Raw genomic sequence first — 14,316 nt, 5'->3', positions numbered from 1 at the left:
GCAGGTTGTAATGACCTGCAATAATGTCCAGCCACCGTGCAATACCTGCGATTATTATTGTGTTGGGTCTTTACTGTCGATTACTGTATTATTGTCCATAATGGGCAAGTGCGGTCTTTACCCCCATCTGGCGCCCACCAACCCAGCAGGGTACATGTTTCTGTGTAGTCCACACGGCAATCAATGACTAGCCAATTCGATATAGATTGCAGGCATTACGGTGACCACGAACATCGAGACAGCACCCCTAGTGGATATAAATGACCACCAGGAAAGCACTGAACGTCATCATTAACGGACCTTGGGGAGTTTCACCAGAACTCCCCAACGACTGAAACAAGTCATAGTCTCATGGATAAAGCTAGAGAAACATGAGAGAGAAAGACAGACAAGTTTCATAATTTACTGTCGTCACTGGGGTTTGAACCCCCAAACCATGGAGCGGTAGCCATTGTCGCTAACCACTAAGCCACGGCGGTGACTATGTCGTGCTCAACCAGATCAGTCTGGTTTGTAAAGTCTATTACAAGTACCGGAAGCAACCCTGCTTCAAAAGTACTTAGACCATCACGGCTGTCTAGAAAGAAGACATGACTTTACAAAGGATCCGAGTAGATCCCAGAAGCACTGTTTTCAGTAAGTGCTGCAGGTTGTGATAACCTGGAATAATGTCCAGCCACCGTGCAATACCTGCGTGCACTGTGCCCAAAGCTCCCAAGACCACCGGAACCACCAGTGTTCAACAATGCCACATGTGGCTTATCTCCACTCGCAAGTCGCTGTACTTTGCCAACTTCTCAGCATTTTTCTTGCCAATGTTGCCATCAGCAGGACAGCTGATATCAATAAGAAGACAAGTGTTTGTCTTCTTATTTCTGAGACAGATGTCTGGACGATTGGCATTGATCTTCCTGGCAGTGATGGTGGTATCCCACATCATAGTGATGTCATCCGTCTCCACAAGCCTATCAGGATGATGCCGGTACCATCTGCTCTCCACTGAAACCCCAAAATGGCGACAAACATCCCAGTGAATGATGGAGGCCACCTGATTGTGTCGATCAGTGTAGTCCACAGGTGCCAAAGCACTACAGCCTGCCACAATGTGGTCGACTGTGTCGCTATGCCCCTCCATAATGGGCAAGTGGGGTCTTTACCCCCATCTGGGCGCCCACCAACCAGGCAGGTGAGCCCAGCGGGGTACATGTTTCCGTGTAGTCCATACGGCGATCAATGACTAGCCAATTCGATATAGATTGCAGGCATTACGGTGACCGCGAACATCGGTACAGCACGCCTAGTGGGTATCAACGACCACCAGGAAAGCACTGAACGTCATCGTCATTATTATCATTGTTATTATTATTATTATTATTATTATTATTACTACTACTACTACTAGATCTGCGTCGCACACATAAACATGGTGCAAACTAAAGATAAAGCGAAAAATGACAAAACAGAAAAAGTGAAAAATGACAAAACAGAAAAAGTGAAAAATGACAAAACAGAAAAAGACAACATATCTACAATAAAAGAAGGAACACACTATCTCAGTCAACAGAAAAGAGTTCTCTAAGTGTAGTGTTGCTGAAGCATGAAGGTTGCATTAACCATTCACATGCCAGATGACCTGCTGCAGTTCTGGACGGTGAGACAGAAGCCTCAAAGTCAGTCCTAATCGCTCTGTATACGGAGTGTCTAGAGTTACTTTCAATACCATAAAGTGACTGAAATGTCCTGCAATCAGAAAAGGAGGATCTCGTTGAACTGTCTAGGAGAGATAACATGTAAGAGACGATCGGGTTTACAGGTCGTAGAAGCGATGAATAAACTGTAACTTTCGTTTTCTCAACAAATGCGGCAAAGGAAGAAGACCTGTTGCTACTAGAATTGTGTCAACATGAGATCGCCGAGGAACATTGCAGATTCTTCTTAAAGTGTCATTCCAAACAACTTGCAAATGATTCAGTTCACGATCATTGCATGACCATAACTGAGAAGAACCATAAAAATAGCAGAGTGTGCTTGAAGCAAGCAACACAGAACTGATGGTGATGCCCCTTTAAAGACAGAAAAAATGAATTGAAGGAGGAAAATAACCTCTTGACTTAATTGTCAATTGACGCCGAATGTTTCAAATTGAAGTGAAAAGAAATTGACCAAGATGATTCCATTGATGAACAAATTCTAGCTGTCTATCATCTAAGCATACTTTTATGCACTACTTGAGCCACAACATTTGGTATAGTGTCATCCAATTCCCTGCTTACTGTAAAACATATAAGACTTATAAACCATAAGCAGGACTTCACACTTTACGAAGAAGGAAGGTCTCTGTTAACAAGTTGCTAGTGCTGCAAGAAATGGCAAGGGGCTTGGGAACGTTTGAGTTTCAAACATGTACATAAAGTGGACAACTGAAAACATAAACTTCAAAACAGTGATCAGAATGCAGTTGTCTGCTGGAACTTCACAAAGAAACAGCCAACAGCCAATGTTTCTTTTCTTACACGCCTTGCCTTTGAAGGCCCTGTACATATCAGATTATCTTGCCAGCACAGTTAGTTGTACTGTCCAATACTTGGTAACTAAAACATGCCAGTCACATGGATCTTGACTTTAATCAACTCAAACCAACACACAGAGTCATATTAGGAAGTGCACTCATACAACATGAGATGACACTTATAACAAAATAGAGCTCTACTGGTTTCTGCCTGAACATATACTGTACAATCATTGCAATAGAAATGGTATTTAAAAGGTCACACTACTTACTAGTAGTGTCTTCCTGCTTGTCTGGTGTTGCTGTCCATCTCCACCAAGCAACTCTCAGACGATCAGCGAATGCCTGCCATGAATCAAGGGCTGGCCGCACATCCAGCCGGACAAATGTGTTATGATCTGCATCAGGTCCACCAGCATCATAATAGTCAATGACGTATCTAACTTCACGCCCACAACGATCAATAATCCAATCATGACGATCAAACGGCAACTCATATCTAATAGAAAAGCTATATTAGCAATCTAATATCAAGTAACAGAAACAAAGATATCACTAACGGACACAAAAATTATTACAAAGTAGGTGGCAATAAATGGATACAATATACTCAAAGTAGTACCCCATCCAGTGACGAATGCGCGCTCGAGGAGAGTAATCCTGGGCTCGACCACCAAAACTTTTCAACTTTGGACTGCTGCATTCGCTACACAAAATGAAATCATGAAAATGATTGCAGAGATGACTCAACAGAGATTACTCGTAGTTTAGTAAATTACAGCAAATAAATTACTACCTGGTTAAGTAGTACTATGTTTACTAAACTACTCAATATAATACACAGTGACTATAAACAACAAGCAGCTGGACAACAGCACAAGATGAAGTGTGACAATAGAGACCCCTGCACTACTCAATCAACTAGGCAAAGTCACATAGTACATTTCTTACCATGCATGCAACGCCTCCCATTTAAGAACTTCCAACCATGCCAACTCATTGTTGGTATTGTGTATGTTGATGATATGCGTCATGTCTTGAGACTGAATATCAGATTCCTTCCACTGCCAGCCCTTCCTGATCATTGCGTTGTAGAACATTTGTTCAGAAGGATAGACCCAATTCTCATTGTCCGAGCCTAATTTAGGGATACCAGACACATGACGATGAGTTGAAAGAGAGAAAGGTTGACCTTCTCGTGGCTCATTGCACATGGGAGGCATCTATATTACAATAATCTCAAAAATATAGGAAAATAAACAATCATACACAAACAAACTAAACACAACAAACAACATCACCATCAAATAGATTACATGTCCAAAGGTGCTGATGTTAGCTGCAGCTACCATAAACACCCTAGGCTTGACTGTCCAGCCGGTCATTTCTCCCCTACGAACGGAGTGAGTCTTTCTCCTCCTAGGAGGAGATACCGACTGGACACTCGAACCCGTGAACACCAGCTCATCTTTACAACCACTTTACAACAGACAGAAACAGACAGACAGACACACAAACAAACAAAGACAACTAAACAGACAAACAGACAAATAAACAGACAGACAGACAAACAAACAGAGACACAAACAAACAAACAGACAAATAAACAAACAGACACACAAACAGACAAATAAACAGATAAACAAACAAACAGACAAACAAATAAACAAACAGACAGACAAACAGACAAATAAATAAACAAACAAACAAATACACAGACAACAGACCCAGGCCTGTTGGTAGGCTTTACCATGTTTCTTAGATCAATTTCTTCTCCTCTCTGCACGGGGCACTCATTCACGCCTTTTCGTTTGCCATGCACAGGGCAACCGTTGTCATCATAACGTAACTGCTTCTCAGTTCCAGTTGTTGTTTCTGGTTGTTTGCTGAGAGATGCGGCAGGTAGTGATGTGACACCAGAATGAGGTAACGGCTTTTCATTCAAAGTTGCCTCACTACGTTTATTTGACAACGACAAGGGAGTATCTTCAACGCTGGATAGAACAGACTGAGAAGACGTCTGAGATCCCATACGTGTGTCTGACCTCCTAAATATCAATGCTTTGTCAAATACCCCGGATATTAAAATATATTTTACTAAAATTTAGTGTACAGTAAAATGTTAGTTTTAGAGCTTTTAGATTTGTACTATAATTTGGTGTATTAAAAACGTCGCAAACTTTATGAGTTCATATTCTCAATTTCACTGCTGTGTGCAAAATTTCGCGCCAAAATTAGTCAAACTCGTTGATAGAAACTTGTTTTTTAACGTGCGTTAGACATATCGGTTTGAGTTGTATTAGCATGACGGCTCACGTTCTTGTTGTTGGGAGCGGTGGAAGAGAACACGTTTTAGCATGGAAACTGGCATTGTCAGCTCACGTGGCGCACGTCTATGTCACGCCAGGCAACGGAGGAACGAAATTAGAAGACGATAAACGTATAACTAACGTCGTAATCAACTTGAATGACCAAGCAGCACTCGCCTCGTGGTGCACTACGCACAGAATCAGCCTGGTTGTTGTTGGACCGGAAACCCCACTAGCCAATGGCATAGCAGATTCTCTTGCCAACGTGGGTGTGGCTTGCTTTGGTCCAACGGCTGCTGCAGCTCAGATTGAAACCAGCAAACACTTTGCGAAGGGATTTATGATGAGGCATGGCATTCCAACTGCTCGATTCCAGGCATTCACGGATGCAAAGGCAGCATGTAGTCACATCGACTCTGCAGAGTACAACGCATGGGTTGTGAAGGCAAGCGGTCTGGCTGCTGGGAAAGGCGTAGTTGTGGCATCCTCCAACGATGAAGCGAAGAAAGCTGTGAAGGAAATCCTTGAAGTCGGTAGACTGAAATATTGAATTTCCGAAGTTAAAAATTTATATAAATTCTGTAGGACAAAAAGTTTGGCTCTGCCGGAGATACTGTTGTTATTGAAGAGCTTCTTGAGGGCGAGGAAGTCTCGGTTAGGGATTATGCAGTTGCTTGTTTGTGTTTGTTGTGAGTGTGGTACGTGATGTATGTAGGTGTTGTTGTTTTCTGATGGAAAGACTATTGCTGTCATGCCACCGTCACAAGATCACAAACGGTTGCTGGAGGGTAACACAGGGTTAATGACAGGCGGCATGGGAGCATACAGTCCTTGTCCTCAGGTGACGTAAATTGTTGATGCAATGAATGAATGTCAATGAATATATTGCATGATCTTTCACTTATTTTGGAATGTGGATTAAAACAGATATGTGAAGATTCAGTAGACTTATCGTAGTTATGATGTTTAATATAGAAAGACATTCAGTGCAGTGTAAATTTGCTGTTGTTAGGTATCCAGCCAGCTGATTGATGACGTTTCAGCTCGGATTTTGCAGCCTGCCATTGATGGGCTGCGGAAAGATGGAATGCCTTACATTGGGGTGCTTTATGCTGGCTTAATGCTTACTAAATCTGGTCCTTTTGTGTTGGAATTCAACTGCAGATTTGGTGATCCTGAAGCACAGGTAATTAATTACCTTAGTCACTCTGTGTGCGATTTTGTAATGCAGTTTGTGTATTTGTAGGCTGTTGTACCACTAATGAAGTCTGATCTGTATTTGACAGTCAAGGCTTGTGTTGATGGGAATCTCTCTACTGCCTTGCCGTCTTATCATCTCAATCAATATTCTGTGTCTGTTGTGATGGTCAGTCAAGGATATCCAGAGACTTATTCAAAAGGGAAAGCAATCACAGGGATTAGTGATGCTAACTCACTTTCTGGCATTCACGTCTTTCACGCTGGAACAAAACTGACTGAAGATGGCCAAATAGTAACATCAGGAGGACGTGTTTTGGCTATTTCAGCTACAGCCAGCAGCTTGAAGGAAGCCATTGATTTAGCCTACAAGGGAGCAGACTGTGTGAAATATGAGGGAGCACAATATCGAAAAGACATTGCCAGCTTGGCTATGAAGAGGTGAACTGTTGTATGGTGATGATATTGTAGTGTGGATTAGCATAACCAAACATTTTATTTAAATTCAAACATTTGCTTTGACGTTTTCTACTTGTTCACTGTGTTTAGTCGTATTTGAGTAGCATTTGTAGAGATGAACAGCATGACATCGACTTGATACATTAGTGGTTTAGGGAATTGAGCGAACAACTTTACTGTCTTTTTGTCTGCTGCAATTGAGTTTCAAGTCCATAATCACATTGTGTTTCTATTGTGGGCTTCTCTCATTTGTAGTTCTTACTTTATGGAATCTATTACATATCAAGTAGCTGGGGTTAACATTGCTGCTGGTAATGAATTGGTTGCCGCCATACGACCTCTTGCTAATGCAACTGCTCGTTCTGGATGTTCAGCTGAGTTGGGAGGATTCGGTGGATTTTTTGATTGCAAAGCTGCTGGATACAGTGACCCTCTCTTGGTCAGTGGAACCGATGGTGTGGGGACAAAACTAAAGGTCTGTCGGTGTTAGGTATGATGACTGTCATTGTTCTGATTCTAACGTTATTGTCTAGATTGCTCAGGAGTGTGGTATTCACAGTACAGTAGGAATCGATCTTGTAGCCATGTGTGTTAATGATGTTTTGGCTCATGGAGCTGAACCATTGTTCTTCCTTGATTATTTTGCTTGTGGAAAGCTGGATGTCAACACAGCCACAGAAGTGGTGAGTAGACATGTTTTCTTTTCTTAAGAAATATGTCTTTTTCAGTAGAGCTGACTGATGTTACTACATTGTCAAGAGGCTTTTATACTTAACAGAGATGAACAAACAGACAGTAAAACAATTCTGCTAATAGACAGACCTGGTCACCAGTACAGGACTGCCTTGGCTTCCTACCTTATATAGTTGGCTTTTTCTGTCTTTCAGTCTTTTCTGCCTTGCAGGTTGCTGGTGTCGCCAAAGGTTGTCAACAAGCTGGTTGTGCTCTTCTCGGAGGAGAGACAGCAGAAATGCCTGGTTTTTACTCTCCAGGAGAATATGATTTGGCTGGCTTTACTGTGGGAGCTGTTGAGCGTGAATCTGTTCTTCCGAAAATGTTAGACATGAAGGTCGGAGATGCAGTAATTGGTGTTGAATCATCTGGTCTTCACAGCAATGGTTTTAGCTTAGTTCGCAACATTGTGGACAGTTTGGAAATTACGTATGACTCCAAGCTGTCATGTCCACTATTAGATGAAACATCAGTTGGTAAATGTCTAGGAGAGGTCTTACTCACTCCTACTCGTATTTACTCCAAACACTTGCAATCATTGCTGCAGTCAGGTATGATCAAAGGCATAGCTCATATAACAGGAGGAGGTCTAGTAGAGAACATACCAAGAATTCTGCCGTCTCACTTGTCTGCTGTTCTTGATGCCTCAAAATGGTTTGTTCCACAACTGTTTGGTTGGATTGCAGCAGCTGCAAGGCTTTCAGCAGATGAGATGAGCAAGACGTTTAACTGTGGCATTGGGCTGGTGCTTATTATTGACAAGGAGAAAGTTGCTCAAGTATCTGCATCATTACATTCACTTGAATTGAAAACAAATGAGATTGGCAAGGTTGCTAAAAGAGTGACTGCTAACCAGCCTGTTGTGATATGTGACTTAGATAAAGCTCTTGCAACTGCATATGTTCTTTCTAATCCCAGAGCTATCAGATCTCAATCGCCAGTGAATGGGCGTTGCCAACCCAAGAAGGTGGGAGTGTTGATATCAGGAGCAGGGACAAACCTGCAGGCTCTTATTGATTCTACAAGTCATCCATCATGTCACTTTGCTAAAATTGTTCTTGTTATATCAAACATCTCCGGAGTGGAAGGACTAAAGAAAGCCGAACGAGCAGGAATACCAAACGAAGTACGATAGACACATTTGGTTAGTGTGGTATATTACTTCATAGTATTTTCCAGGTTATTTCTCACAAACAAAAGAAGAGGCAGGAATTTGATGCAGTCGTTCATGAGGCTTTAGTCAAAGCCGGAGTGGAGATTGTCTGTTTGGCAGGATTTATGCGAATTGTTGGTGCAGAGTTTGTCAGTCGGTGGCGAGGACGTCTACTCAACATCCATCCTACTCTTCTACCATCATTCCCAGGGATGCATCCACATGAGCAAGCTCTAGCAGCTGGAGTCAGAGTGTCAGGATGTACGGTACACTTTGTTGAGGTAAGGTCTGACTATTCATTTTTAAACTCACGATTACAGCAGTCTGACTACACTGTCTTTTGTGATCTGATGTGTTAGGAAGAGGTCGATGCTGGAGGAATGATTATTCAAGAGGCTGTTCCTGTTTTACCCAATGACACACCCGAGACTCTCAGTGCAAGGGTGAGACAAGCAGAACACAGAGCTTATCCAGAAGCGCTCAAACTCCTGGCAACTGGCATGGTGTCACGAGGGGAAGGAAGTAAAGTTGTGTGGACACTGTAAGTGAACTCTTGAAATTTCTATTAGATTAACCATGTATGCCTTGTGAAAATTAGAATGCAGTATGAAAATCAGCAACGTTTCACATACAGATACAAAAATTACTTCATTAGATGGGTAGATATGCATTATTTTTGGTTTACAGTCTATAATCGACATCCCCTGGGGTATCAGGCACATCTGCTTCTATTGATTGTCGTTTTTCTACATCTGCAGTGGAGGTTGGTCTAGTTGGTCGTAGTGAAGGTCCACTGGTCATAGCCACATGAGGTAGTTTATCCAAATTCGATTGATCCAATGAAGAAAATGGAGGACTCACCCCTCGTTGCATTATTGTGTACTCATCTGGCTGTGAATCAGGTGCATGAGGCAGTGTATGCAAATTTGATTGATCCACTGATGAGAATTGAGGTCTCACCGCTGGTTGCATTATTGTGTACTCAGCTGGCTTTGAGCCATGTGCATGAGGTAGTTTATTCAAATTTGAATGATCCAGTGAAGATAAATCAGGAGGGACACCTTGTTGCAATGTTGAGTAACTCTCTGACTGTGACGTAGGTCCATTGTTTCTTGACATAGCACAGTAGTCATATTCTGCATTTTGGAAAGCAGGCAGTTCTTCATAGAAATTTGGATTATCCTCACCTTCCTCTTCCAATTCATCTTCAGTTGGGATTCTGGGTACCAGCTGTGAAGTGTCTAGCCCAAATGTACCCTGACTTGTTCGGTGACCAAGTGGAACATGATGACCTATCATTTGCTGGTGTACTAGTGGGTGTCCTGTTCCATGGGGACTGTACCTCATATCGTAACCTGGATACCCACTGGGCTGTATCTGAGTTGATTGTCTGTTTGAGTTGTAGCCACTATCAATAGTTCCATCTGGATAGGAATAGCCGTTGGGATATGAATGCATGTGAGGTCCAGGCCCAACAATACGAGCAGTGTCTGAAACCTAAACAATCAGCTGTTAGAGACAAGAATCAAGTACAAAGCTTTATTCTTACTGCATATCCTGCTCGACGAGATCCTTTGGTGTAATGGACTGCTTGTTTTTCTTTCATTTTCTTCTTCTTCTTAGATCTATGATTAAATTAACTACCAAATTAAGTCTCATTTATTATATATTACATCATCTTCTAACCTGCGTTTGCAAAAAGCCACACAACAGGCAATAATGAGTGTGCAAACAATCACAGCAACTCCACCTATTGCAATCCATATGTAAGTGTACAAACCCAGAATCTTGTTATCTGTTGAACAATTGAGATTTACAAATGAAAGTTGAAACTCGAAACTCTGCAAATGGTCACACCCCAAAATGATTCCTCTTTTGATGGTGGACTGTCATTTGAATTCTCTGATGGTGGACTGTCTTTTGTTGTCCTTGAATTGTCTTCTGTGTAATCAAAATAATATTGAGTTGTGGCTGAAACAGTTGTAGGCTGCTGTGAGGTACCCACAACTGGTCTCACAACCTCTGTTCCACTGGTTGCTATGACACAAACACATTACACGTATCATTATTATTACAGTATACTGACACCTTCAATGTCATACAATCTAAGGTAAGTTTGTAGACACGAGAAACTTTGCCAAAATCATTGCGAGCAAAGCACTCGTAGGTTCCACTGTCTCTATTAGGGTTAATAGCTTGAATTGTCAGCTCGTGTGACTGTGAGTTGATGACGATGTGAGAGGATGTAGTAATGACAGTACTTCCCTTGTACCACACAACAGTAGGACTTGGATATCCAGCAACGTTACAGGGTAAAGTGAGATCTTTGCCTATTAGGACTGACGTTGGGTTGGCTGTTGGTAGAAGGTAAGGTACGGCTGTAGTGTATACAAAGGACACTAAAATTAACTTAAAAAATATAAAAGAAAATAGAGCTTTTACTGTAAACAAGCAGGCTTCCTGTTGCTGAAATGTTGCCTGCTGGTGTAACAGCATTGCAGATGTATTTTCCTTCATCAGTGATCTCAAGATCGTGGAAAACCAAAGAACTGAAGCTACCTTTGCTTGAAACAAAGGCTCGGCGTGTATTAATCAAGCCTGCAACTTTTTCCCAAACAAATGTTCCTCTGTCTGCTCCTGACAGGACACATTGCAATGATGTCCGCTTGCCAACAGCAGCAGTCACGCTTTGAACAGTAGCTCCTAATGTTGCTGTATTATACACATATTCATAATGCAAGATGAATTGTTCAAACTTACATACACAGCGACACTCACCATATGTGACACAAATGTCATCAAAGTATGCCACATTTGCTGAAAGTGGTTGCCCTCTGTCACGATGTAGGACAGCCAGTTTGACTACCAAGGCGTAAGCTGCACTAGGAATGTAGGAACTGACGGAATATGTTGTCCAATTGGATGTAAGGCCTTTAAGACTTGTATCTACCAGCGTGTCGAATGTAATACCTTGCTTGTTCACTAGATCAACAAATATATATGGTGCTCCTTGAACCGATGTATTATTGCGCTTCATCTGAGCACTGAAATTAAAACAGAATTCGGAAATGAAAACTCTTTACAATTAACTGCTAAAAAGAGAAACTATAACTAGAAAAAACTGCTATCGCTTGCACCAGTATTAGTGGCGTTGATTGTTCTTTTTTACGAATAATTAGACTGTTAGACAAAATTCTGTGCAAGTAGATCGATGTACCTGATTGTAAAGTTGGAAGCTCCTGCGGCAATGTTTATTTGCTGTGAAAAGTAACCTCTCTCGTTCTTTTCGAGTCCTGTAGTCGCTATTTGAAATGATCCACCAGCTGCAAGAACAAGCAACAGACCATTGAAAAACACTCTCAGAGATGACGAACACAACTCACTAATGGTAGCGCCATTGGCGTTCGTGTCAGGAGGAGTGACAGTCCAATCGCTTTGCGTCGACGCTGACGGATTTCGAACGTAATTATTACGACATGTCACAGCTAAAACATTGAAGCAAGAATGAGACATTACGCCTGCATGAAGGCGATGCAAGAGGTGAGAAGAAGCGGCGCCTTTCGATATCGAGACTCCGACAGCGGTCTAACCTGCGCTGCTGATGTTCCACCAAAAGGCAAACAGCCACAGCGACGAGAAACGTTGGTTTCGCATAGACCTTGAAGCCACGCCCCTGAGCCTAGGTCGAAGGTCTTGCAATTGCAGGTTTCACCAACCGAGTATTCCACGTTCGACTGACTGAACGCTTGAGTAACACTGTCCTGCCCAAGGCAGGAACAATACACAGCTTGTAGTTGTCCTTGTACTGCGTTACAGTGTGTAGGTAAGCTGCGTGGGTCTGAGTCATCACGTGACGTCATTCAGTACACCCACATGCGTGCCTAGACAGTAGAAGGGAAGGTGCACACGGCGTCAGACAATCTCAGAAACAAACGTAATTGCAAACCATATTATTTATTTAAGACTCAGTGAAAATGCTCTGCGACTGTTAAGAAAAGATCTGATGAATGTCTATGTAACATATTCGCAATATCTGAACCTAATTCATAGTCCATGCTGTCCCACTCTGGTTCACGAAATGAATAAAGACACCAACTCCATCCCCGCTCTTTAAATATAGCCATCAGATCAGACAAGTATTGCTTTGCTCCAGTAATTTCTCTGCTGATGCCAAACTCTCCAACCAGTATTCTCTTCGAATTTATCCCAAATTTATGCTGAAAATCAGTCACAGGCTGAAGGTAGCTAGAGAGCATGTCTTTATTCCAGAATGTCTTGTCACCACCCCAAGGACCAGGCCAACAAGGAACTTCACCGGGATACTTGAAACGACCTGTATTCTTACTTCGATGTGTCAACACCTGAGGATGATAGAGATGAAATGAGTAGACAATATGAAGATCGTCAACAGGTTGAATAAATGGAAAAGCTTCTGGTGATGACCAGTAAGTGCTCTCTAATATAATCATTGTCTCTTTATCATATTCCCTAATTTCTTTCACCACATCACTGTAAAAAGCATTCAGCAGCTCAATTTCTGGACTGTTCACTGGTCTTGGCTCATCTGCACGGGCATCTTCTGGAGTAAACGGTTCATTGATGACATCATAACCTGCTAGGATATGCTTATAATCTCTCAGACTATTAACGAGCAGTCCCCACAGGCATACTACTCTCCTGAAGTACAATGGATTTCTCAAGAAGCGGTGATCATTGGAATCGTCAAACTCTCTACCTGGTAGCTGTGTTAATGTGATTATCACTTTGAGACCAGCTCTTTCGGCTCGATCTAAAGTCTGTTGTAGCTGCTTTATATTCTGATGAACTTGCTTCGAATCATTCACAAACAGCAAATCTTCTTTAGGAACACAGTCATAGTCACAAATAAGATAGTCAAGGTCCCTTCCATAAGCTGTCACTATGGCTCCTATTCGAATCACTCGAACACCATAACATGCAGCAGCTTCAAAGTCAAACTTCACTGGATTAGAAATCATGTTTACCCCACCAAACCCAACATCCCAAACAGATGTTTCTTCATTTCTTAAATTTCTAGATGCATGTGTTGGAAGAGAAGGCAAAGGCAAATGAAGATCAACTGGCCAATTGTTAGATGAATGGTCCTGGTACATTTCTTCAAGGGCTTTCTTAATATCAGGAACAGACGAACCAACATATAAGTCTTTAACAGTCTCTACACTAAGGTCTACTTTCACCTTCCACACAGCTGCACCAAACTGCTGTTGCCATCTAAAGGAAAGCCAGTACTCAGGAATTACAGCAGCAGCTACTCCATTTGGAGGTGGAATTGTGAGTTGCTTGTCAAGGAGACTTCCAGGTATTACACAGCATGCACTTCCAAAGATGTGAACTGCTCGAGCACTGCAAGATGGTCCAAAGTACCGCACAAATGTGCCATCAGACCAGAATTGCGATGGATCATCCAATGCAAAGTGCGGAAACAACCTGTAGCCAGACGCAGAGATCACTGACCATCCACTCTTGCAGTCATACTCCTCTGCCTTCTCTAACAGTTGTGTCAAAGTGTCATTCGTGATGCCTACCGTCACGTCGAAGACGATAACTAAATCGTAATTCTCTAGAGCTACATGTAATGAAAACTTCGTACGAAGTTCCTTTCCTCCGTGTCGGCAAACATAGCCAAGAAACGACGAGCAAGAGTGCACAGTCCACCTGCTCTTTGCAAACTCCGGTTCACCATCTGTCACATCCAAGCGCACGCTTTCAGACACAAACTTACATTTGAGGTCAGAGCCTTCAACTCGCTGACAATAGCGCCAATTTAATACGTCAAAACAATGAATGTCTCTAAATTGTTGACAGAAAGGCACAGGCCGCTCGTGCGATCCTGTGAGACACTCACATGGGATCTCACTAACCAACAAACAACGCATGGCCTTATCCGGGACTGGAGATAGAGCGCGCGCGTTATCTAA

At 42.3% G+C, this 14,316-nt stretch overlaps 4 protein-coding genes across 4 annotated transcripts; 1 reads left to right on the top strand and 3 right to left on the bottom strand.

Annotated features, from left to right (window-relative positions):
- Positions 1-2,471: 2,471 nt before the first annotated feature.
- LOC134186690 (holocytochrome c-type synthase-like) lies at positions 2,472-4,558 on the bottom strand. The gene is made up of 4 exons (XM_062654712.1): positions 4,260-4,558; positions 3,461-3,732; positions 3,132-3,215; positions 2,472-3,008 (listed from the first exon to the last, which is right to left on the bottom strand). Exons 1-4 carry the CDS (start codon positions 4,539-4,541, stop codon positions 2,774-2,776), a joined length of 873 nt encoding a protein of 290 aa, XP_062510696.1. The 5' UTR covers positions 4,542-4,558; the 3' UTR covers positions 2,472-2,773.
- Positions 4,559-4,782: 224 nt separating this feature from the next.
- Positions 4,783-8,920, top strand: LOC134187431 (trifunctional purine biosynthetic protein adenosine-3-like). The gene is made up of 10 exons (XM_062655548.1): positions 4,783-5,347; positions 5,404-5,472; positions 5,534-5,659; positions 5,831-6,004; positions 6,065-6,456; positions 6,730-6,949; positions 7,008-7,157; positions 7,379-8,332; positions 8,386-8,640; positions 8,719-8,920. The coding sequence occupies exons 1-10, from the start codon at positions 4,814-4,816 to the stop codon at positions 8,902-8,904; spliced, it is 3,060 nt and encodes a 1,019-aa protein (XP_062511532.1). The 5' UTR covers positions 4,783-4,813; the 3' UTR covers positions 8,905-8,920.
- Positions 8,906-12,173, bottom strand: LOC134187432 (uncharacterized). The gene is made up of 10 exons (XM_062655549.1): positions 11,950-12,173; positions 11,743-11,844; positions 11,577-11,682; positions 11,138-11,403; positions 10,802-11,071; positions 10,462-10,737; positions 10,217-10,396; positions 10,046-10,154; positions 9,909-9,984; positions 8,906-9,856 (listed from the first exon to the last, which is right to left on the bottom strand). The coding sequence occupies exons 1-10, from the start codon at positions 12,011-12,013 to the stop codon at positions 9,041-9,043; spliced, it is 2,265 nt and encodes a 754-aa protein (XP_062511533.1). The 5' UTR covers positions 12,014-12,173; the 3' UTR covers positions 8,906-9,040.
- Positions 12,174-12,286: 113 nt separating this feature from the next.
- Positions 12,287-14,274, bottom strand: LOC134187289 (uncharacterized). The gene has a single exon (XM_062655405.1). The coding sequence runs from the start codon at positions 14,272-14,274 to the stop codon at positions 12,325-12,327; it is 1,950 nt and encodes a 649-aa protein (XP_062511389.1). The 3' UTR covers positions 12,287-12,324.
- Positions 14,275-14,316: the final 42 nt, after the last annotated feature.

Source organism: Corticium candelabrum, chromosome 11, assembly GCF_963422355.1.
Source record: "Corticium candelabrum chromosome 11, ooCorCand1.1, whole genome shotgun sequence".
Lineage (NCBI taxonomy): Eukaryota > Metazoa > Porifera > Homoscleromorpha > Homosclerophorida > Plakinidae > Corticium > Corticium candelabrum.
This window is presented reverse-complemented; position numbering and strand designations above follow the sequence as displayed.